This window comes from Trichomonas vaginalis, chromosome III (genome assembly GCF_026262505.1).
Source record: "Trichomonas vaginalis G3 chromosome III, whole genome shotgun sequence".
NCBI classification, from domain to species: Eukaryota; Parabasalia; order Trichomonadida; family Trichomonadidae; genus Trichomonas; species Trichomonas vaginalis.
In genome coordinates this window covers 11,478,822-11,504,144 of record NC_067205.1, presented here as the reverse complement: position 1 = coordinate 11,504,144, position 25,323 = coordinate 11,478,822, and the positions used below count along the sequence as shown (strand labels likewise).

The window sequence follows — 25,323 nt, the reverse complement described above, 5'->3', positions numbered from 1 at the left end:
ATGGAATGTCTCAAAGACAAAAGTAGCATACAGCATGTAAAGCTAAAGAAAGATAATCATAATTAATACCTTAATTTTTAATATTACGCATTTTTAGGTGCAAAATTTAAAAACATTCTAATACAATAGAGCAGTTTCCAAAAGTAGCATACAGCATGTAAAGCTAAAGAAAGATAATCATAATTAATACCTTAATTTTTAATATTACGCATTTTTAGGTGCAAAATTTAAAAACATTCTAATACAATAGAGCAGTTTCCAAAAGTAGCATACAGCATGTAAAGCTAAAGAAAGATAATCATAATTAATACCTTAATTTTTAATATTACGCATTTTTAGGTGCAAAATTTAAAAACATTCTAATACAATAGAGCAGTTTCCAAAAGTAGCATACAGCATGTAAAGCTAAAGAAAGATAATCATAATTAATGCCTTTAAAGTTTAAAATCTTGATTTTTTTTAAAATCAAATATTTATAACTTTAATACATACAGCTTAAACCCTATACTTGTTTTCTCTTGTGAGAAAGCAATCTTACAAAGCTAACAATCCTAAAAAATAAAGAATTAAAATTTAATAATTTAATCTAACAAAATTTCTCTCTTTATCCTTTTGCACTCTTTATATGCAACTCAAATCCATCATATAATATTCCTATAATACTCTTGCCTCAAACAATGACGAACAAACTGCTATTCTCATTTAATTACAGACCAAATCTATTCAAATTTCTGAATTTTTAATTTTCATTTCAATTTCAAATGGAATTAGAAGAAGAAACTATCTTTACTGTTATGGATCTTTGTAAATTTGGAGTTAAACAAGAAATACAAGCACAGTATGGATATGGTGAACGTGTCAGGAAAGAAAGATCTCAGACTTCATTCCACTGCAAATATCCAAAATGTCCTGCACATTTTAATGTTGCAATCTTGGATCAAAATAAATACAAACTAATCAAAATAGTTGAAGAACATGATCATTCCGCCCCAAATGACAAAAGTCAATATTCGTCTGTCTTTTATCGCAAATATTTAGAACATTACTTCCAAACAGATGACAATCAAAGAGCGATAGCACAGCTAAATGCATTCAAAGATCTTGAAATTCCTCTTACAGGTCCGTCCATTCCAGAGATGTACGCTCAAAAACCACGTGCAATCAAACGATTTGCAGAGAGAATACATGCTCTTCAAACTAGATATTCTCCTGACGATGTTGTGTCATTGCAAATCTTTGTTCAGACAGTACAAGAAGAATCTCCAGATGATCTCATTGCATTTGAAGTCTCAGACAATAATATGTGTTTCTATTACGCGCCTTTTGAAGGCAAAGCTTATGCGCATAGTATCAAGACATTTCATATAGACAGCACCTATAAATTGTTGCGATCAAATATTCCATTGTATGCATTTACTGGCAAAATCAAAGAGTTTCACATTTTCCCTTTTTATATTTCTTTTGTCAACCAGACACTTATCAAAACATTCAAGTTTGCGTGTGCGCCTATCTCAGATGGGTAACAATTGAGCCAGAATACATTAGCATGGACTGTGCTCCACAGATAGCTCAAGCAATAGAAGAAAGCATTCCACAAGCTCAAATACTTTGGTGCGGAGTACATGTTCTTCGTGCAATTCTTCGCAAATCAAATAAGTTTTCTTCTCAAGAAAAATTTGAACAATTCTATAATTTGATGAAGGATTTAGTCTTCAAATTAGATGCAGAACATGAGGAAGAAGCAAATGCTGCCTATGATCAAGTTCTGGAGTTGCTCGACACAGATCCAACAGCATCTCAATACTTTAACAGACAATGGCGTTACAACATATCAAGATGGATTGCTCGCGACAGGCGTGAAGGCGACGCAACTAACAATATTGCCGAAGCTCATTTTAGAACACTCAAACATGACTATTTTCCTGATCGAAAAAATCTCAGAATTGATGATGTTATTATAGAAATTTATACAAAAGTGATACCATCTTTCGTTATCAAACTCAAAATTGATCAAAATCCAGCAGATGACCGTGTTATTAGGATCATGGAAAAAGCAACTAACGCATAAATTGATGTAAAAAGACAAAGAAAAATCGAGAGTATTTCAATGCTCAATAGATTGCTCAATGCTGTTAGTGATGACTCAATAGATCCCACTAAAATATATCCTACCTTGAAAGTATTATTACAAAGAACTCATTTTATTTAATTTTGATTTTAATTTTAGATTAAATTATTAAATTTTAATTCTTTATTTTTTAGGATTGTTAGCTTTGTAAGATTGCTTTCTCACAAGAGAAAACAAGTATAAGGTTTAAGCTGTATGTATTAAAGTTATAAATATTTGATTTTAAAAAAAATCAAGATTTTAAACTTTAAAGGCATTAATTATGATTATCTTTCTTTAGCTTTACATGCTGTATGCTACTTTTGGAAACTGCTCTATTGTATTAGAATGTTTTTAAATTTTGCACCTAAAAATGCGTAATATTAAAAATTAAGGTATTAATTATGATTATCTTTCTTTAGCTTTACATGCTGTATGCTACTTTTGGAAACTGCTCTATTGTATTAGAATGTTTTTAAATTTTGCACCTAAAAATGCGTAATATTAAAAATTAAGGTATTAATTATGATTATCTTTCTTTAGCTTTACATGCTGTATGCTACTTTTGGAAACTGCTCTATTGTATTAGAATGTTTTTAAATTTTGCACCTAAAAATGCGTAATATTAAAAATTAAGGTATTAATTATGATTATCTTTCTTTAGCTTTACATGCTGTATGCTACTTTTGTCTTTGAGACATTCCATGATTTAAGTTAAGAAGCTTTAAAAAAAATGCAAAAAAAAAACAATTGAATACTTTACTGGCTGGGCAAATTTGTCGCCGCCCCTGTAGTTGTAAAATTTATGAATTCAAATCAAGAATGTTAGAATACTCTCTCTTATAATGTGTTTTACTATCCACAGCATTGATCAGATGTTGCACAATAAAATTGTTCCATTCTCAGTTTTACTTAATAAAATAAAAAACTTTCTTCAAGGGGCATGCAGCTTTGATATTATCATTCACATGCCTCAATTCATCCTAATCTATTTGATACATTCATAAAATCTAAATTCAAATTTTTGGCAATAAATATTTTTATCTCAATTTCAAAATCATGTTAACCAGAATCCAAGAATTGATTTTCATCACTTGGATTTTATTAAAGTATGTTAGAAGATGTATTTAAAAAAAAAATAAAATTAAAAATTAAAAAAACTTTTTACACTAAACCGATTACAATTCAAGATTTGGTGGGAAATATTGTACGGATGTGCAAAATCCAACCACTTGTGGAGGAATTTCTGCAAGAACTGCTTCTGCTAAATCTCTTGTGATATTATCACCAGTGAAGTCTCTAAATGGAACAAACTGGACAATATCTCTCTTGCAAGCGATTCCGGATGAATTTGTCAAACGATTATTTCCATCTCCGTCCAATTCTTCCATTGCGCTGAAGTCAGCACCTCATACACCGACAATAATGATGGAAAGAGGTAGTTCACTACCTTTAACTATGAGATCAGCTGTAGCTTTGAAGTCAGAAATGATTCCATCGGTCATAATGAGTAGAATGGTGTAGCTCTTGCTTTCTTTCCAGTTTCTTTCGGATATTTCGATTGATTTCTTGATAATTTTTGCGAAATTCGTTGGTCCGCTCAAATCATACTTTAAAATACTATGTTTGTAGACATCTAAGATCTCTTCGAGACTGTAGACCTCTGGTTTCTCCTTGTTACCGTTAAGAGGGAAGCAATCGCTTGTAAATCCTTTGTAAACACCACCAAAACCGAAAACCGTAAATTTCTGATCGGAATCGTATGGGCAAAGTATTTGTCCGACCCTTTGAATTGACTGCTGGTATTGGTTAGGCGTTGATCCGATGTAATGGGTTGATCCGTATTCCTTTGGATTGCCATTTGAACCTGTAAAGTCAACAGCTGTAATTAATTTGATCTTCAAGCCGCCTTCGAGATAATTAAGGAAGTTTGGCTGCTTACGGACCCTCATCTCCATGATTGTGACAGATCCCAAGGTGTCTTTCTTCTTCTTAGACTTGTTTTCGGAATTTTTATTTGCAGAATTAGGAACTGGTTTCGTTGGCTGTAACTCGTATGTTTTCTTTTCCAAAAGATCCTTAACGGAAGCCTGGAAAGCGCCAATATCCTTTGCTGGATCGAAATTATGGTAATCACTGACTTTAATAGTCATCGGAGTGTCCAAATTACCATCGCAGAACGCATTCAATGGTACTATGAATCTATTGAATGTGCAACTTACGCATTTCGGAACTACTTCTGATCTGTAAACAGGAATTTCAACTCCTGACTCGTTTGCTTTTGTAATTGTAAAGAATGGTCTGTTTCTACTGAATGTGCGCATTCTCTTAAGGTCCTTGACTGATATTAACATTTCGACTACTTCCTTTGACTCAATATGTTGCTCTGCAACAATAATGAGCTTTGAGTCTTCGTTATACTTTGATTCTATCTTGAATTCTTGCTTAGCCTGTAAGTTTGAGATAATTGTAAAAACATCTGTGTCAACTTTACCGATATATTCTTGGTGAGATAAGGAATTTGAATTGGAATCAGAATCGTATATTTCAAACCTTAAAGGCTGTTGAGTTTCGAAGCGATAAAGGGCTTGGAAGAAATGAACAAAGGTTGGATTTTCAGTATTCTGTATTATTTCTGTGCGATCTACTTCAACATAGCCGCCCTTGATTTTGTCTGGTATAAGCATGACAACCATTGGATCAGAATCGCTATAATAATCTAATTTTGGAAGATTTGTACATCCAACGTTCATTTTGATGATGGAATCGCTCATTAATAGGCTTTCTGGTGATTGTGACGCTGCTGGGATGTTTGAATCTTTTGGTCCCTTTCCGTAAGCAATATTTGACATTTCTGATATTTTTAGAAAAGTGTCACCAATCAACATAAAAATCTATTGTTTTTGTCGTTTGGAATCACCATTAATGATATTAAATGATAATTTGGGTTTAAAGATCTTCTCTCAAATTCAATGTAATGCCGTTGCGATTATTTTAATTTTTAAGAATTATGCTAATAAGCATATGTGCAATCAGAAAATCCAGTTTGAGGCTAGAACGATTAATTTTTTCAGAGATGGTTTTCCGTTAATGAAATTTTAAAACAACTGTTGTGCATGAAAATTCGGTTCACTTCACTTCTGACAAAAGTGACAAGTTTACATGGCAAAATATATAGGGTATTTTTTTTAAAAGTAGTTATCTTTATATATAAAAATAAAACTTTTGATATATTTGAGTAAATGATTTATTAATTTATTTATTTTTTTTAAATCAAATCATATAAATATATATATATATATAATAGTGAAATAGAACAAGAGATAATTATTGATGATTAAATTGTAGACGAGGATAAAAGTTTAGATAAATTAATAAAATTAGTGTGGAATCAGACAAATTTCGGGTTGTTTGGGAAGGAATTGTTGGCTATGATGTACTGATTCATGATCAGTACATCATAGCCAACAATTCCTTATACAAAGTTCAAAAACTTGGGTGCAATCAGTTCTGATTGCACCCAAGTTTTTGAACTTTCTCGAGGGAATGAAAGGGTAAGAGGTATACATTATGAATATATACCTCTTACCCTTCCATTCCCTCTCTGACAGCGGGAAACTTTGTCTGAATGTTAAACTATTCAGACAAAGTTTCCCGCTGTTTGGGAAGGAATTGTTGGGTATGATGTACTGATTCATGATCAGTACATCATAGCCAACAATTCCTTATACAAAGTTCAAAAACTGATTTTCATTTGGCAGATCCACTTCTTGTCTTTCCATTTTTTTTGAATCAATTTATACAAATAAACTTATAAAACACAAAATTATTATTTTATAATATAATTCTTAGATAATACATCCGATATGTAAAGTGTCAAAAATGAATTGAACCGAATTTTCATGCATTACAAAATTTTAAAACAACGAACCTCATTTGAGCTAAGATCAATAAGTTACTACATTTAACTATTCTATTTTTAGCTAGTACATCATATATTTCGATCATAATTGTATTTTTTGATTTTTTGAATTTTACTAATTTTTAATTTTCTTACTTTGTTAAGAGGCATCAAATTAGGAATTTTCATGCTGATTTCTACTTTTATTTGCCTTCTTAAGGCTTCCAGAATGAACGAATATACATCATATATAAGCTTGTTTCAACCTTAATTTATCAATTGAATGATGAATATTGTTCATAAACTCTTTAAGTTAACGATAAGACCTTTGAATTTTAAGTTATTTCGATCAGTGATCACACTTAACATGATTCATCTTAAATCGATTTGGCTTAAAGTGAATTTTAATATATGTATTGCTTAAAATTTGTTGGTAAGAAGAATCATGAATGTATTCTTAATAAAATTTACAAAACTTTTATGAGATTTCATAAACACATTGAAAGTAATGAATTCAATTTCATCACTTGTAAAGCACTAGCTTATAAAACCAAATGCATCTATAATTTCGTTAAAAAGCAATCAAATTATTTGAAGACCAAAATTATGATAGATTCTTCTCATATATTTGGTTCTGTGATAATATCAAATGATTTTATTGTATCTTATGTAATTCATGGCAATTTTGATGGCGAAACAATAAAATAATTAGTTTCAAATTTGTGAGATGAGAAAGATTTACAGTAGTTAAAGCGACATTTTACCGTACATTACATACTTGTTGAAGAATTCAAATTCGCAAAGTACATAATCCCAAGCCACTTTTAAAAATAAGATCATTTTTTGATTTAACTCAAGTAATTAAATTTCTTAAACAGGGAAGCTACCACAATATGTGTAGTTGGTACTCTGAATGACCATTAATTCTTAATTTATGCATAAAATAATAAATTCTTGTATTAACTAAAGCAACTTTACCATCATTAATTCTATCAGCACCACAAATTGTAAATTTAATAAAACAAGAATATGGGAAACTATATGAATGCGAAAATTCAAAATGATTATCTGATAAGTGAAAAAGAATATAATTTGTTGATATTCCCTTAACAATAACATTAGATCTGGTATTCATTTTGTTATAGTTGAAATTATGGGGCTGGAAAATAAAAAGTTGGTTTTCACATCATCATACTCTCAAAAATTATTCAGCTCAAGAGTCTCAGAAAACTTCATCAGAATAACAACCAATTCCTTGAATAATGCTGATTTAAATTCAAAACATATGCCATGGAATTGTTAAATGAAAGAAAATTCAACCTTTTAAAAAAGAACAACTCTATTGATAAAAATTCATGATCTATTGTTACTACTTTTCATGAACTTGAAATATAGCATTTGTTATTACTTTCCATGAAGTGAAATATATATCTTATTGATATAACTTCGTAGTAGCCTTTGTTATAATTTTGATACAAATAATTATGAAATTCCTAGATTTCCAGTTGACGAAATAACATCCTTCTAAAATCGTCTTGTTTGTTTCTAAATCATTATAAATGTGCATTATTTATCATCATTATTCTCTTTATAATGGTATTCATAGTTCTCCGGCATGATAAAAAAGTTTGATCATAATAATCCTGTGAAGCATTACAATAATATTGAATAAATCGGAATCATATATTCAATGCATTGATAGTGATCATAATAGTTTCAGACTCTCCTGTTTCTTCTTGAGAGATCTTGCAATATCAAATACAATATAATAATAATGCTATTAGTACCACATCTTTATATTCAGTGTTATATTCTACAAATATTTAAATATTAACTTTGTCTAATTTTAGTCTTTTCATTTCAATATTGTGAACTTAGGTTGTTGTGTTCCTCAGGTTTTTCCTTCTCTTAATGCTTAAATAAAAATAAAAAAAGTTATAAAGTCAAATAAATTACTTTCAAAGCTGTCCAATCGAGATTTAGCTCACAACCTAAGCATACTTTTCATAACTAGCCTTACTTGAATTTTAAAACTCGTATTATATGAATTGTAGGATTATTGTATGTCCAAACTCAAAAAAATTCTGAATGATTGGTTTTACTGAAAAATGATTTTCAATATCTTTTCAAAATTTTGAAAACTCTTTTTCACTCCAATCTATTAATACGAATGCTTTTTTTGAAAATGCATTATTATTAAACTTAAAATTCTTACATCTTCTGAAAATCTTGCCTTTTTGAATTATTCGTTATTGTAATAAACCACATCTATATATGTATTTTTGCATAATTTAACATTGCAAAAAATTCAATTGCTTTTTTTTTCACAAATTAAATCTAGAATTTTCCCGCAAACATATTCCTGCAAATATATTTTTCAATAGTGAAAATTCTTTTGAATTTATTTACTTCAATTTTGTTTTCAATATTTACATTTTAATTTCATGAATACTTCAGATAGGAATTACATGAAGTTTAGAAATTTACAGCTCAAGGAAGTCATTGGCAATGGACAAAGTGGTGTAGTTTATCTCGTTAATGATCCCAAGTACAGACGCGATTTCGCCCTTAAAAGTGTTCCACTAACTATGTTTCATCCTAGTGGAGCAGAGTGTATGATGAATATAGATGATCCTAATGTTATTCGGCTCTATAAATTTGAGCCATTTGAATCTGCCGCTTATTTATTGGAAGAATATTGCCCAAACAGCTTAGATTCAGCTTTAAAGAAGCGTGGAAGTTTCGAGAATGATTTGCTGTTGCACTATGCTGATGGAATCCTCAAAGGCATACGAGCATTACATCAACTCCGAATTGCACACTTAGACATCAAACCTGCTAATTTCTTAATTGACACATTTAGTAGAGTAAGAGTTTGTGATTTTGGAATTTCAAACAAGTTCGAGTCCAATGAATTGTGTACTAAATTTGGAGGGTCTGTCCCCTTCATGTCCCCTGAAATTCTTCAATTACAACCTTTTGATCCATTTAAAGCTGATATTTGGGCAATCGGGGTAACATTCTTTATCATCGCTACTGGAGTATTGCCATGGGAAGGTTAAACTCAACATGTTATTTGTCATAACCTTTTGACGAAAGATCCGAATTACTCTTTAATTGAGAATCAAGAATTCGCAAAGGTTATCAGGATGTGCTTATCACGTGATCCAGAATTAAGACCTTCTGTTGAAGAGTTACTTGAACTCCCAATATTTACTCAATTAAATTCTTCTGCAGTAAGGAAGATAACACAGCATCCATCATTGAATCTGGCAGGAAGAAAATTATTCTTGCATTCAACGATTCTTGTTCGTCCTACATTGAAGAGAGCAATGTTATCAGAAAGTTTATGATTTGTATATTATTAACCATGTATGTGTTTTAGTAAACATGTATTATTTAAATGCATAATATTAATATTATCTTTTGCTACAATGTTTTAAAAAATGAATTAATCATACTTAAAACTGACTTTTAGAATGCACACCGACGAACCATTCATTTACCCAATAAATCAACTACAAAAAAATAATAACAGAAATTAATTTTAGGATTGAAATTTACAAAATATTCTAGCAAATTATGTAGTATTTTATTTTGGGCAGTTGCTTTGATAGTATACTAATAATGTCTGATATTTCTGACATTGACATTTGAATTGTATTTTTATTTGTGAAGGAATTAAAAAATCGTTCAGTACATATCATGTTATTTGTATTTAGTTTTAAAATGTGCTGACTAATATTTTTAGATGACTATCGATTAAGGAATAATTATTTTAAATTGAAAATTGAATTTGAAAATAGCATCCATGGAAGAGATTCTAGTATAAGTGAGTGTGATGCAATGGAAAGGTTGATGCGAAATTGTGCAAAATATTTCCAGAAATCAAATTCATATACTATTGATGATATTTAACATTTCCCTTTTCGTCAATCAGATGTTGATAGGGCATCGTTTTTGTTCAAACAAAAATAGAGGTATATTTCTCAGAAAATTAGGACGATTAAGTATCGTTTTGAGATAATTTTTTGATTACTCAGAAAATTTGAATATACCGGGGAATTGATGAATATTTTATTTTTGAACCGAGAACTAATTACAAATCTCAAATAATGCGAGAATCGAACTTTGGATAAAAATGGATTTTTCGGTTGATGATTGATTTTAAGATTTTATCTTTGTTTTGAGGAACAAAATATAGATATATAGGATCATAACTGATAAAAGAAAAAAAATTATGAAAATCGGTGAAAACAATTATTTTTTTTTTCGAATCAAAGATGGCAAGAAGTTGATGGCAACAAAAAGCAAAAAGAAGAGAATGTGATATATCATGATAATTATCAATGCATGATCATGATTTCCTGATTGAATATTCACTTATTGAGGAAAAGATATATAAAAAAGAAAAAAATGCAATAAATCTCATTTAAAGGTATATTAATGATGTAATGGCATTACTAAATAATAATTGACATTCCATAATATTTTAATAAAATCAAAAATTTAAAAATAATTGGAAACTAATTACTCGCGTTAAATAAAAGCTGTTTCTAGTTCAAATACGAAATTGATGCAATTTATGAATATCTACAGCCTAATTTTTGATTAAACAACTTAGGAATTTTCAAAAAATTTAATAATTACAATTATTTTATATGTAGATCATGCTTTGTTATTGGAGAGTTTTTTGATCGTCATGAAACGAGCTTATGTTGTTTAGATTAAATTTTGATTCAATATTATTTTATTTTTCTGAGATTCTCTTTCAAATTTTTGAGGACTAAATAAATTTTCAATACTAAATTGAACCTCGATATCAAAATCATGAAAATTATTTATTAAGCAAATAACAAAAGCACTTTTGGTACTGTGAATCTCGTAACAATTGTAAAAAAAGTTAATTCTTTTATTCAATTTTTGGCCAATAGAATTTTTTGAATGCTCTAGTTTCATAAATATTCAAGTATTTTGCTAGAGTGATGGCCTTTACAGCGAACATTCTTCGAGTACCATTTTCCAAGCAGGAAGATAAGAAACTTGCAGACCTTGTTAGCTTATTAGGTGAAAATAATTGGAATGAGATTGCAGAAAGTTTACCTGGTCGAAATCCCAGACAATGCAGAGACAGATGGATGAAGCATCTTTCTCCTAATATCAATTTATCTCCATTCACAGAGGAGGAAGATGCAAAATTGCTCAAATTAAGGGAAAGATTTGGACCAAAATGGACTGTCCTTGTAAAATATTTTGATCACAGAACAGATAACAGTCTTAAATCACGTTATAAAAAGCTTTTACGCCAAAAGAAGAAGCAAGAAGAGGCAAAATCAGAAGCAGATTTAGAGCAAAAGAAAGAAATTAGTGCAATAAAGGAAAATTCAGAAAAAGTAGATGACATGATAATGGAAGTTTTCGGCGATTGTGAGAAAATACTGGATGGCGGTGAATTTTTTAACTTTATATAAAATTAGGCGATTAGAATTTTTTTGTCATTTTATCGGTGTGTCAAATTTGTTTTCGACTTCATTTGATTTATAGCATAAAAATACTATTATGAAAAGTCTTGCTATTTTTAATTATAACATTTATATATATATTTTCTATATTACATTAAAATTAATTTTATATAGAACGGATCTAATCAAGCTTTCCGACAAATTCATATTGCAACAAGAGTTCAATGACTGATGTATTTTAAATGAAGCGTTGTGGATTATGATAGATAAAGATCATTCGCTTTTCGGAAGGGATTTTTAACAACTAGAAAAATTATTAAGTAGGTATTAAATGTAATGCTTTTAAAGAGGGAATAAAATAAATATGGTTGAAATACGTTGAACTTTAATTTTTTGATAAGATTACAATTGCTCAATATTGAATGAAGAATCTGAAAACCTGTTGAAAGTTAAAAATATGAAAAGCTAATTAACAACAAAAATATCCCTTAAAATTGTGAGATCTTTTCGACTTAATCATATATGAAAAGTATGATGAATAATAAATAATTGTGCATTGATGTTAACAAATTTTCGAAGATTAAAAATAATTGAGAGAGATTCTCAATTTCGAGTAATAAATTTCGATAGTTATTTGCACTTATTTACTGAACATTCGGATTAAGGATGTCAGTTTGGAAGAAAAGTGAGAAAATTCCTAATAGTTTAGTCGGTTTTTGCATTTTTAAAATGTTAGTCACCTTTCTCCTTCCAAAGTGAAAAAAAATTGTTTAAAATATAAAAAGAATTTTTATTCGCATAGGCGACAAACAAGGATTTATAAATAAATAATGGGGCTTTGAGTATTGATCTGAATTGAATCAGATAATTAGCCGTAAAAAATCTTCTAATAACGATTTCTCATGCATGAAAGATGGCTATGAGTGGCGTTAATGAGGGCGTTTGATAATTGGAGTTGGACATAAAATTTGAAGATCTTAATTTTTGAGAATTTTGGTGCGATCTTACTGGTACAAGCAAGAGTATGGAAGGAGATTGAACTGAGAAAAAAACTAGAGCATGCAAAAGAATCATGCTACAGCTTAGTTGAATGTCATTTATGCAAATAAAAATATCTTTTTCAAATTTCAAACAAATTTTTGCCACTTTTTGAAAGAAGATAAGGTAACAAACATTTTAAAATGCAAAACCTAGACTTAAACTATGCCGAAATGTGAGCTCACCGTTACGGTTTTTTCTTTTTTGGGGGCGAGCTTGCGAGCCCACCAAAGAAAAAACCGTAACGGTGACTAATATAGATCCAAGGTGATGTGATTTTTGCATCCCTGGGATGGACGATACACCCAAAGTGTCACCTTTTTGGGATAACATGAATTTTAAATATCATGAGAGTTCTGCAAACCATATGCACAATATCTATTCAGCCTGACTTCTTGTATATATGAGTTAGACTTCTTAAATATTGTGCTTGGGGCGATATAAGCATTTCCGAGATTACCATCGTGCTCTATAGTATGCTACTTCTCCCTGGTTCTAGCTCAGTTCCAAGGATATTGGCGTTCAAGGATTTGGCAAGGTCCTTCCGAAGTCTCTCATTCGATGAGAGATTTCGGAAGAATCTTGCCTTAAAGTACTCCAACTCTTGTTCTTTTGTTCCTAAATAGTGAGAAAAGTTATTTGACTACTTAAGGTAGAGATTATCCGAGGTCCCTCATTTGATGAGAGGCCTCGGATAATCTCTGCCTTAAAATTGTACACTTGTAGTCCATGAGAGTGTAAGTATACATTGATAGAACAGCTTTCTTCTGAAGTCTTAGATTTGATGAGAACCTCAGAAGAAAACTGTCCTATTTTATAGTAAAAGGAGTTTCAGGAGCTCCAAAGCTCCCTTTAGTAAGGATTAGAAGCTTTGAAGCTCCTGGTTCGTAGACGTGTTTCGCATCTTTCATCAGCAAAGGACATTTACCATCTGGGACTCTGTTGATGGAGACTCAGGAGCTCCAAAGCTCCCTTTAGTAAGGATTAGAAGCTTTGAAGCTCCTGGTTCGTAGACGTGTTTCGCATCTTTCATCAGAAGAGGCCCAAATGGTAAATAGCCTCTGCTGATGAGCTTCAGGAGCTCCAAGGCTCCCTCTCGTAACGATTAGGAGCTTTGTAGCTCCTGAAGGTAAGGTAGGATTGCTCTGATCTCTAATCAGTAGATGCCATGCCTCATTATGAACTCTACTGACAAGAGATCAAGAGCTCCAAGGACTCCCTTTTTAGTTAGTGGCGTTCTCACCGTTTAGTAGGATTGCTGATCCTACTAATGAAGTGATCACTTAGTATACGTTTTGAATAAATTGAATTTTTTTTAGAATTTAGTATTTTTTATAGACATCACATGTATATTATAAATACATAAATATATTCTTTAATTCAAAAAATTCAATTCGGTTTTGGGATGGGTATCCCAGCCCCAAGTATTCAATTTTATTCAATTTTTAAAGAATTTTGGGTTGGGATGCCCAGACCAAAAAAGCTTTATATTTTGATGTGTAGATACGTATGTGTGCATCATTGTTGTGTTATATATTATGTTTTTAATGAAAAAAAATCTGATTCAAAAAAATTATCACTAATTAGTTGATAATATAAAGAAAAAATAAATAAATTGTATGTTTTGAGAGTATTTATCCACATTCACTCATATGAATTTCATTAAATAGTGTCTTTTTACTCCAAATTTATTTTGAATTATTGAAATCAAAGAAGAAAAATCAAAAATTTCTCGAAATTTTTATTTTTCAAAAAAAATTTGGATTTTATATTGAAAACAGACACTGGGAGGACGATAGGGCTGGGATTGGAGATACCCCCCTCACTTGGGAAAAATACGGATCTATAGTGACTAACATTTAGGAAAAATGCTAAAAATGAATTTTCCAAATGTATTTTTTTATCTCATTTTTTTGATTTTCAAAAAAATTTGGAGAGAAGAACTCTTCGTTTTTGAATTTTATCACGATGGTTTTAAAGTATATTAGACACATGTATTGGTATTACTATTTTTGTATATTTTGAGAGAAAATCCCTAAAAAGTGAGAAAATCTAAGACGGTTTGAGAAAATATATAAACTATTGAAAATTTGAATTAAACTTCTAATTTGGAAAAAAGAAATTTGGAAAGAAGAAAATTCAAAAATCGAGATTTAGACTCAGCATCAAATGGAAAACAAAAGGTTTCTTCATATGAAGGAAAAAAATTTTCTTGTGAAGAAATAGAGTTTTTAAAATTTTATTGTATGTAATGAAATAAACAAATATTAAAATTATTTTTTGAAAAGGTACATTCACTATTTTTGACAAAATTTTAAATTTTCATGGGGTTGTAAATCTTATAATAACTAGATGAATAAGGAATGAATCCCAGTATAATGTGCATCATTATATTAAACACTATATGTAAGGCTGGTGATTCTATTAACACTTATGAAGATCTATAGTATTTGAGCAGATAAATTTGATAATTTCCAAAACTCTTATATTTCAAAATGAAAGTGTGCGAATGCATTTAAATGAGAGCAAAAAGAGATTGATGCTGTTAAAACTAGGTGTTAATTTGCAATTATTTCGCATCACAAGAACTACCCAGTAAATTCGGCTATCTTTCTTTGCAATTATTCTCCATTATACATATAATATAATGGTTAGGGTTTGAAGAAAAGTTACTAGAGAATTATTGACTTTTGAAATAATGCAGAATTTTACTTGAAGAAATCATTAATTTATGAGCTCCAAATTGCTAAGCATGACGAAGGATCATTAAATTTGCTACAATTAAATACACTTATTGCAGAATTAAGATTTTTGAAATTAAAAGTTTGAAATATTGCCTTTTTGAATAAAAATTTAAATTTTATTATATAATCATGATAATATCTTATAGAAATTAAAAGAAAATATTTTAAACCATTCAAATATTTTGAATGTCTTATCAATTTAAAATATTAAAAGATAGCTTGATTTTATCATCATTAGTTGTTATCAAAGTTTTCTTCTTTTGATGAACAACAGTAAATGATTTGTTAATTACTTGTCTTCCTTTTTCGCAGCAAAATCGAAAGTTATGATGATAATCTTGCTGTCAATTTTGAAACTCTCTGATTTACAAGTAAGCATTCCTTTGGAAAAGCAGTCCTATTCTGTTTTCAAGATATTTTAAAGCCTCAATTTCATACAATGCGCAGATCTATTCGAAATTGCAAGAACTCTCAAGAAAAATGCAGCAGCAAAGAAGATTCCATAGTTTCTAGCATCAAAAATTTACAACCTTAATACAACAGTTAAAGAGAAGCTCGAAAAGAAAATATTTAACCATAAAGCTGGAGACCATTCGATATCTACTATTGGGTCTAATAAAAAGTTAATTATAACATATTTAACATGCTATTTGTTGACTTTGTTCCATTATATTACCATATATACCTTTTTGAAATCTAAAATATTTTTACAATTTTAACCATGTGTTGTTGAAACCATATATCAATCTTAGCTAAAGTATAGTTTATGAGTCTGTCACCATCTAACGTATGAATTTTCAAAAATGTCAAATATGTTCATTTTTTCTGTAGATTCAGCCATAATTTCACGTTGTTATACTATAGATCCAAGGTGATGTGATTTTTGCATCCCTGGGATGGACGATACACCCAAAGTGTCACCTTTTTGGGATAACATGAATTTTAAATATCATGAGAGTTCTGCAAACCATATGCACAATATCTATTCAGCCTGACTTCTTGTATATATGAGTTAGACTTCTTAAATATTGTGCTTGGGGCGATATAAGCATTTCCGAGATTACCATCGTGCTCTATAGTATGCTACTTCTCCCTGGTTCTAGCTCAGTTCCAAGGATATTGGCGTTCAAGGATTTGGCAAGGTCCTTCCGAAGTCTCTCATTCGATGAGAGATTTCGGAAGAATCTTGCCTTAAAGTACTCCAACTCTTGTTCTTTTGTTCCTAAATAGTGAGAAAAGTTATTTGACTACTTAAGGTAGAGATTATCCGAGGTCCCTCATTTGATGAGAGGCCTCGGATAATCTCTGCCTTAAAATTGTACACTTGTAGTCCATGAGAGTGTAAGTATACATTGATAGAACAGCTTTCTTCTGAAGTCTTAGATTTGATGAGAACCTCAGAAGAAAACTGTCCTATTTTATAGTAAAAGGAGTTTCAGGAGCTCCAAAGCTCCCTTTAGTAAGGATTAGAAGCTTTGAAGCTCCTGGTTCGTAGACGTGTTTCGCATCTTTCATCAGCAAAGGACATTTACCATCTGGGACTCTGTTGATGGAGACTCAGGAGCTCCAAAGCTCCCTTTAGTAAGGATTAGAAGCTTTGAAGCTCCTGGTTCGTAGACGTGTTTCGCATCTTTCATCAGAAGAGGCCCAAATGGTAAATAGCCTCTGCTGATGAGCTTCAGGAGCTCCAAGGCTCCCTCTCGTAACGATTAGGAGCTTTGTAGCTCCTGAAGGTAAGGTAGGATTGCTCTGATCTCTAATCAGTAGATGCCATGCCTCATTATGAACTCTACTGACAAGAGATCAAGAGCTCCAAGGACTCCCTTTTTAGTTAGTGGCGTTCTCACCGTTTAGTAGGATTGCTGATCCTACTAATGAAGTGATCACTTAGTATACGTTTTGAATAAATTGAATTTTTTTTAGAATTTAGTATTTTTTATAGACATCACATGTATATTATAAATACATAAATATATTCTTTAATTCAAAAAATTCAATTCGGTTTTTGGGATGGGTATCCCAGCCCCAAGTATTCAATTTTATTCAATTTTTAAAGAATTTTGGGTTGGGATGCCCAGACCAAAACAAGCTTTATATTTTGATGTGTAGATACGTATGTGTGCATCATTGTTGTGTTATATATTATGTTTTTAATGAAAAAAAATCTGATTCAAAAAAAATTATCACTAATTAGTTGATAATATAAAGAAAAAATAAATAAATTGTATGTTTTGAGAGTATTTATCCACATTCACTCATATGAATTTCATTAAATAGTGTCTTTTTACTCCCAAATTTATTTTGAATTATTGAAATCAAAGAAAAAAAATCAGAAAAATTTCTCGAAATTTTTATTTTCAAAAAAAATTTGGATTTTATATTGAAAACAGACACTGGGAGGACGATAGGGCTGGGATTGGAGATACCCCCCTCACTTGGGAAAAATACGGATCTATAGTTATACTATTCAACTATTATTTAATATTTTTATCGATTTAAATATATGATGAGATGCTTAGTTCTCCCGGAAATCGATTTTTAATCGCAATTTTAACTTTCCAAAAAAATTCAAAAATAAAAATCCCTCTCAATTTTCTAGGTTTTATAACTCGCCAAATCTCTAGCCAAATTTTTTTGGCCCGTATAAATATTGTTAGGCACTATATAGGGATGCTATTTATCCTATTTTCATCCCATTTTACTGTTATCGCCTAGTGAATGTACCTTTTTTTTTGATAACAAGAAAATTCCCAATAGAAAATATTTGAGAGAAAGAAAAAAAGAAAATTGAAAAATATTACTCTCCTTTATATTTCATGAGATTTTAAATTTATTCTCATAAAATTGACAATTTTATACGTTTAGATGAAAATAAGTGATTTTGGTTGAAATAGAAATTATTATTTGCTTACAGCTATCAAATAGATTTTTGCTATTTTGATTAAAATTTGTTAATCAAATTAATAATTTTTTTCTAAATATCTTAAATATCTGGATCACTCACATATACAATGAATTGAACGATAAAAATAATACAAACTCAACTAAGTTTCCTGTCTTTCAACTAAAAAAAATTATGCAAATTAAATTAAATTGTTTATTCAAATATTAAACAAAGATGAAGTAATTACAGTTATCATAAACTTTATGAATAACTCTGTAATTGGTTCAGATTTTCGTAAAAATATTTTTATTAATATCGATAAGAATACGTTTACCTACTATCACAACATATCGATAAACAAGAGTAGAGTGATTTTTATCATCGAAACTTTTTAAAAGCTGTAAGCTGGAAGGAAAAATCTTGTTTTTTCTGAGTTAGTTGTAGAACTATTGATGCACGAGTTATCATTGTGATGTAGAAGGATGTCAATGTACTGACTGAAGGATATGATGTGAATTGAATTTCATTGAATTTCAATTTGATCAAAATTTGTTGAAATGATATGAATGTGTCAACATCTGTATCACTCTCTTTCACTCCTTCCATCTTCTTTCGAGAACGAAGCTAGCTTAGCTTTCGCTGAGCAAATTGACACTTTTGATGCCCTAAACGTACATGCTCTCAAATTTATCGAAAAAAATTATACCACCTAAACTAGTATATTCTTATTTTAAATATGATATTATCCTTAGAATCCACACTAGAATATATTTAAATCAACTTTTAAAAAAGTTCGAATCCTGCGCGTCTCACTTTTTAAATTTTCCAAAAGGAAAATTATATTCTCCTAAAATGAAAATAATTTTCCGAATTGACATCCTTATTCGGATTCAAAATTGGTGAAACACTGAAAATTGAGTGAGATTCTTAAAAAGTATAAATTAAATGAAGACTTGGATGTTATAATTTGCTTTTGATGCAAAGACAAAATATATTACAGCAATATTTTTAGCTTGAAGTATTGAATTCAAAATTAACTGATTCGATGGCAAATTATGACACCATGATTGCTTAAAATATTTCATAAATTTGAATGGAGTTCTAAATTGTTGCCTCATCGAAAAATCCATAAATATTTGAAACAAAAATAATCGTATTTTCAGAAGTATATTAGTCAAATTTAATGGAAGCTCAGCAAAATCAAAAAGTTGTTATTCTCAGGAATCCTTCTAAAAAGTTTGTTTCAGCGAACTATGCGGCTTTCAGGAACAAAATTGATCAAAGGCGCAAAAATGTATCCAAATATTATCCAATCATCGAGAAAATATTATTTTCGTCCCCTTACATTAAGAAGTTTGGTGATTTGGTTAAAATGGCCTGCTATATAGCTCAGAAGGAAAAGCTACATGTTGATCGAGATTCCAAACGAGGGAAAGAAGCAATCATTTGTTGGTATTGCGAAAATTGGAATAAGGTTTGTCCCTTGCTTTCGGAAAGCCTCAAAGAAGTTATTTTGCCAAAATATCAGTTATTTGAAATTCCTTCGGAATCCATTGTACCAAATGAGTTTTCCTTCATTATGGATCCACTTTTAGATTTTTCAGCCGAGTCCATGCCAGATTTAGTAGACAATTCTTTTCTTACTTTGGGTATTGACCAATGAATTCTATGAACCGCTTAATAGAGACCCTTCAATTTTCATGAAGATATATATGTTTAACATGTCAGATTAATATGAATTAATAAAAGTGTTTATATCGATGTAATAAACAGAAATTCATCAAAAGTGACGGCTCTCAATTTTTTGACATTTGTAAATTCGAAATTGAATGAGAAAAATGAAATAATACTAAGCATAATACAATATTCTAGATTTAATTATAATTAGGAAAAAGTTAGTTTTGAGAGTACTTTTCATAGGCATATAGAATGAAATCTTCTGAAAAATAATATCACATAAACTCATATTATTTTCTAATATATAACTATTTTATATAAAAATCAAATTCAATGATCTTAAAAGCGAAGGATAAACCTCAAAAATTACGAATATAATGAGTGGGAATATAATGCTTATCTATCATAAAACCATATGAAATATCAATTTTTGCTTTACGCCTAATTTTTGACGACAATTAGCAAAAAATGTTAAATGTTAACACTCAGTCCATTTGAATATGAAAAATAAAATTGACTTTGATTAAATGTTTTTATTTATCATGCAATTCTTCTTGCGACCAAAGATTTGAATAAAAGTTCAAAAAATAAGATAGCTTAAAAAATAATATACGGTAGTGTTTACTAATAGATGAATAGTAGGGCTGTACAAGATTTAAAAAAACATTGCCGGGTTACCGTAGAGGCCTAAAAAAATCGCGCCTCGGCGGCAAGCCGCCTCGGCATTAAGAATGCGCATCTAAATTTTTATATGTCCTTCTTTCTTTTATTTTTCCCTTCCCTTTCTTTTCTTTTTCTTTTTTTTCCCTCCTCTTGCTCTCATTTACCTTTTTTTTCCTTTTCTCATCATTTTTCAAAATTTTAAATTTTTATCAAAAATCTTGCCTATAAAAGCAGACTATGGAACCTTTTAATGCCTCTTAATCAATATTATACAGCATAAAGCATATTAAATGAAAGTAATTACGTATAAATTTATTTTATTATCTTATTTATTAATTCTTTAGCATGTATTGTTTAATATTAACTTTTCTGTACATTAAATATGATATCTCCAAAGTATGAATGCCTTGTAACGAAACGAAACTTAATTTTATGTTGAATATTTGTCACAAACATTAGATTATTAAAATATATGTTGGATATCCCTTAGTATGAGACTTCATGACTCTTGTAGTCTAACGTGAGCTTTGGATTGCAAGCTCTGTGGTTAACGAACATAAATTAATTGTAAAGTTTTCAAAATTTTTCATCGTTTCTATCAGCATCTATTTTTCCTTTAAAATAATATATTTGTATGAATACAATATTTAGTAATTTTTTTATTTCCCATAATTTCATTCAAAATTTCAGAAAAAATTAATTTCTATTCAATATTATTTCAGCTTCAAAACACTTCATTCTTATAGATGTTGATTCACTAAAGTGTGATACTCAATGTCTTATTTCAATGAAAACTGTTCTGCAAATTTATTTCACTTTTGACCTCACTTTTTCCGTAATTCAATTTTTTACTTTTAATATTTTAGATCTTCATAATATCATTTGAAAAATTAACCATATAAAAAAATCAAGTTAACAATTCACTTTTTCCGTAATTCAAAAATCAAAAATATAAATAATATATCTTTTTATCAAATATTATTATTATATTCTATGAAAAATGAGGTCCGGAAATTTTGCGGATTCCCGTAACTCAATTTTACGGAAAAAGTGCAGTAAACTATTCAAAATACGGAAAAATTGGTGTAAACTAATGATTTTACGGTAAAATCACGGAAAGTCCCGGAAGAATATATGTGCCTATATGAAATTATACAAAAATGAATCAAACGCATTTTAAAAGATTGTTCTTGTATTATAAATGCTATTCGCAGATTTATTAGTTGAAGAAAATTACCAAATTTTTGCCGATTTACAAAAAAATGATTTACAAAGCATATTTTTATAAGGCTTTAAAAATCTTTAAAATGTGACCGGTGACGGAAATCCATGGTAACCAACCGCGGTTCCCGTTTGGAATGCCATAATGAATAGTATATAAATTCTATTAAAATGGATTTGATCCAAAAAAATATATAAAATTTGATCATAAATAAAATCGTTTTAAATTACTTCTTCATTTAAATTATAACAATTATTTTTGGTTTTATATTTTTTTGGATCAAATCCATTTTAATAGAATTTATATACTATTCATCTATTAGTAACACTACCGTATATTATTTTTTAAGCTATCTTATTTTTGAACTTTTATTCAAATCTTTGGTCGCAAGAAGAATTGCATGATAAATAAAAACATTTAATCAAAGTCAATTTTATTTTTCATATTCAAATGGACTGAGTGTTAACATTTAACATTTTTTGCTAATTGTCGTCAAAAATTAGGCGTAAAGCAAAAATTGATATTTCATATGGTTTTATGATAGATAAGCATTATATTCCCACTCATTATATTCGTAATTTTTGAGGTTTATCCTTCGCTTTTAAGATCATTGAATTTGATTTTTATATAAAATAGTTATATATTAGAAAATAATATGAGTTTATGTGATATTATTTTTCAGAAGATTTTGTGTTCTTCTTCAAAATTTTATTTTTTTTATTAAAAAGAATCTTTACAAAATATACATTTACTTTAATTAATATTTAAAAACGTGCTCTATCAAAAGTTCCAAAAATTCAATATTTTAGCTTTTCTGAGGTGTCACTTTTGATGAATTTCTGTTTACGACAATATATAGTAATATGACATCAATTAACACGTACACTATTAAGCCGTAGCAAAATAAAAATGTAAAATGAAAGGTGACCAAACTATTTTTTGAAAGTCCGCCATAACTTTAATGGTACTATTTCAGCGTGTACAATGAATACAAAAATTCTAAGAGTGCCACATAAAATAGTACTTTAGACTTGAGTTAATGCTACCAAGCAAATGTTAAAAAGATGACTTTAGTGTTTTGATAATCAAAGATTAAAATCATTATTGTCTAAATCAATAATCATAACGACAGAAGTTAATGTGTTTTCATAAGTGCTTTAAATCCACTTTTAAAAGTATACCTCAAAAATCAAATATCAAAAAAAATTGGCCGATAGGTTTGGCTTTAATTTTGTCTGCTTTTATGATTTGATATGGATGTTATAATTTTAAAAGTTGAGCCAAATTCACCAATAGATTTTTGAGATTTGCAAATACTCAATAATTTTCAGCGTGTTATCTTTTATTAAAAGAACTATTTGGTTTCAGTATCATATAAATTGATATTTACTTTCTATTTGAACCTTCATTTAGCTAATGATTTAATAATACAGATTTCATCTAGTCCTTATAAGAGAATTTTGAATTTGTTATAATAAAAAAACAAACAGATATAGCTTACACTTCTATAATAAAGATATCTTTTATAGAAATCAGTATGAAATGTGTTTTGGCTTATTGGAAGCATATCAGACATAATCGCCATAATCAAAAAATCTATATACCCAATAAGTAATAAATTTGTCGATATAGATTTTCCATAAAATTAGTTTTTAGTCTGATCTTAAAATAAATATAGATCCAAGGTGATGTGATTTTTGCATCCCTGGGATGGACGATACACCCAAAGTGTCACCTTTTTGGGATAACATGAATTTTAAATATCATGAGAGTTCTGCAAACCATATGCACAATATCTATTCAGCCTGACTTCTTGTATATATGAGTTAGACTTCTTAAATATTGTGCTTGGGGCGATATAAGCATTTCCGAGATTACCATCGTGCTCTATAGTATGCTACTTCTCCCTGGTTCTAGCTCAGTTCCAAGGATATTGGCGTTCAAGGATTTGGCAAGGTCCTTCCGAAGTCTCTCATTCGATGAGAGATTTCGGAAGAATCTTGCCTTAAAGTACTCCAACTCTTGTTCTTTTGTTCCTAAATAGTGAGAAAAGTTATTTGACTACTTAAGGTAGAGATTATCCGAGGTCCCTCATTTGATGAGAGGCCTCGGATAATCTCTGCCTTAAAATTGTACACTTGTAGTCCATGAGAGTGTAAGTATACATTGATAGAACAGCTTTCTTCTGAAGTCTTAGATTTGATGAGAACCTCAGAAGAAAACTGTCCTATTTTATAGTAAAAGGAGTTTCAGGAGCTCCAAAGCTCCCTTTAGTAAGGATTAGAAGCTTTGAAGCTCCTGGTTCGTAGACGTGTTTCGCATCTTTCATCAGCAAAGGACATTTACCATCTGGGACTCTGTTGATGGAGACTCAGGAGCTCCAAAGCTCCCTTTAGTAAGGATTAGAAGCTTTGAAGCTCCTGGTTCGTAGACGTGTTTCGCATCTTTCATCAGAAGAGGCCCAAATGGTAAATAGCCTCTGCTGATGAGCTTCAGGAGCTCCAAGGCTCCCTCTCGTAACGATTAGGAGCTTTGTAGCTCCTGAAGGTAAGGTAGGATTGCTCTGATCTCTAATCAGTAGATGCCATGCCTCATTATGAACTCTACTGACAAGAGATCAAGAGCTCCAAGGACTCCCTTTTTAGTTAGTGGCGTTCTCACCGTTTAGTAGGATTGCTGATCCTACTAATGAAGTGATCACTTAGTATACGTTTTGAATAAATTGAATTTTTTTTAGAATTTAGTATTTTTTATAGACATCACATGTATATTATAAATACATAAATATATTCTTTAATTCAAAAAATTCAATTCGGTTTTGGGATGGGTATCCCAGCCCCAAGTATTCAATTTTATTCAATTTTTAAAGAATTTTGGGTTGGGATGCCCAGACCAAAACAAGCTTTATATTTTGATGTGTAGATACGTATGTGTGCATCATTGTTGTGTTATATATTATGTTTTTAATGAAAAAAAAATCTGATTCAAAAAAAATTATCACTAATTAGTTGATAATATAAAGAAAAAATAAATAAATTGTATGTTTTGAGAGTATTTATCCACATTCACTCATATGAATTTCATTAAATAGTGTCTTTTTACTCCCAAATTTATTTTGAATTATTGAAATCAAAGAAAAAAAATCAGAAAAATTTCTCGAAATTTTTATTTTCAAAAAAAATTTGGATTTTATATTGAAAACAGACACTGGGAGGACGATAGGGCTGGGATTGGAGATACCCCCCTCACTTGGGAAAAATACGGATCTATAAAATAAATTTAATTTTTTATAAAAAAAATCACATTTAAAAGCACCTTTTTAGTAGCTCGAAATCCTGTTGGTGGATTTGGGGCGTACTTCAAAATTAGCTTTTCTTCTACATATGCAAGCTATATTTTAAATATGGGGCAAATCGGATCGGCGAAAGGAGTTTATTTACCTTTGTAAAATGTTAATAAAGTTTGCAACATGAAATTAAAATAGGTGTTCTTTATCTTTGTTTAATTTCCGCCTTTAACATACTATAAATTATTAGTTTTACGAGAAATTGATTTAGAATTATAATAAAAATATGGAGTTGTTAATAAATTTAAATGGCGAACGTTAGCTTGGAGTGAATGCAAA

General features: G+C 29.8%; 6 protein-coding genes across 6 annotated transcripts, besides 12 other annotated features; 5 read left to right on the top strand and 1 right to left on the bottom strand.

Moving 5' to 3' along the window:
* Positions 1–761: 761 nt before the first annotated feature.
* On the top strand, positions 762–1,523 carry TVAGG3_0683190 (MULE transposase domain-containing protein; the record flags this gene model as incomplete). The annotated part of the gene is made up of 1 exon (XM_001326962.1): positions 762–1,523. The coding sequence occupies one exon, from the start codon at positions 762–764 to the stop codon at positions 1,521–1,523; it is 762 nt and encodes a 253-aa protein (XP_001326997.1).
* Positions 762–2,209: a mobile genetic element.
* TVAGG3_0683180 (MULE transposase domain-containing protein) lies at positions 1,547–2,068 on the top strand (the record flags this gene model as incomplete). The annotated part of the gene is made up of 1 exon (XM_001326961.1): positions 1,547–2,068. One exon carries the CDS (start codon positions 1,547–1,549, stop codon positions 2,066–2,068), a length of 522 nt encoding a protein of 173 aa, XP_001326996.1.
* A 664-nt stretch (positions 2,210–2,873) lies between the features above and the next one.
* Positions 2,874–2,896: a mobile genetic element.
* Positions 2,897–3,253: 357 nt separating this feature from the next.
* Positions 3,254–4,959, bottom strand: TVAGG3_0683150 (negative regulation of response to water deprivation; the record flags this gene model as incomplete). Its single annotated transcript, XM_001326960.2, has 1 exon — positions 3,517–4,959. The coding sequence occupies one exon, from the start codon at positions 4,957–4,959 to the stop codon at positions 3,517–3,519; it is 1,443 nt and encodes a 480-aa protein (XP_001326995.1).
* Positions 4,960–5,498: 539 nt separating this feature from the next.
* Positions 5,499–5,852: a mobile genetic element.
* A 55-nt stretch (positions 5,853–5,907) lies between these two features.
* Positions 5,908–5,952: a mobile genetic element.
* Positions 5,953–8,452: 2,500 nt separating this feature from the next.
* On the top strand, positions 8,453–9,720 carry TVAGG3_0683120 (protein serine/threonine kinase protein; the record flags this gene model as incomplete). Its single annotated transcript, XM_001326959.1, has 1 exon — positions 8,453–9,070. The coding sequence occupies one exon, from the start codon at positions 8,453–8,455 to the stop codon at positions 9,068–9,070; it is 618 nt and encodes a 205-aa protein (XP_001326994.1).
* A 1,184-nt stretch (positions 9,721–10,904) lies between these two features.
* Positions 10,905–12,581, top strand: TVAGG3_0683110 (RNA polymerase II transcription regulator recruiting protein; the record flags this gene model as incomplete). The annotated part of the gene is made up of 1 exon (XM_051242780.1): positions 10,994–11,479. The coding sequence occupies one exon, from the start codon at positions 10,994–10,996 to the stop codon at positions 11,477–11,479; it is 486 nt and encodes a 161-aa protein (XP_051089367.1).
* Positions 12,582–12,763: 182 nt separating this feature from the next.
* Positions 12,764–14,356: a mobile genetic element.
* A 435-nt stretch (positions 14,357–14,791) lies between these two features.
* Positions 14,792–16,114: a mobile genetic element.
* Positions 16,112–17,709: a mobile genetic element.
* Positions 17,710–17,983: a mobile genetic element.
* A 1,336-nt stretch (positions 17,984–19,319) lies between these two features.
* Positions 19,320–19,799, top strand: TVAGG3_0683060 (uncharacterized protein; the record flags this gene model as incomplete). The annotated part of the gene is made up of 1 exon (XM_001326958.1): positions 19,320–19,799. One exon carries the CDS (start codon positions 19,320–19,322, stop codon positions 19,797–19,799), a length of 480 nt encoding a protein of 159 aa, XP_001326993.1.
* A 100-nt stretch (positions 19,800–19,899) lies between these two features.
* Positions 19,900–19,936: a mobile genetic element.
* Positions 19,937–20,452: 516 nt separating this feature from the next.
* Positions 20,453–20,645: a mobile genetic element.
* A 1,866-nt stretch (positions 20,646–22,511) lies between these two features.
* Positions 22,512–22,549: a mobile genetic element.
* An 822-nt stretch (positions 22,550–23,371) lies between these two features.
* Positions 23,372–24,969: a mobile genetic element.
* Positions 24,970–25,323: the final 354 nt, after the last annotated feature.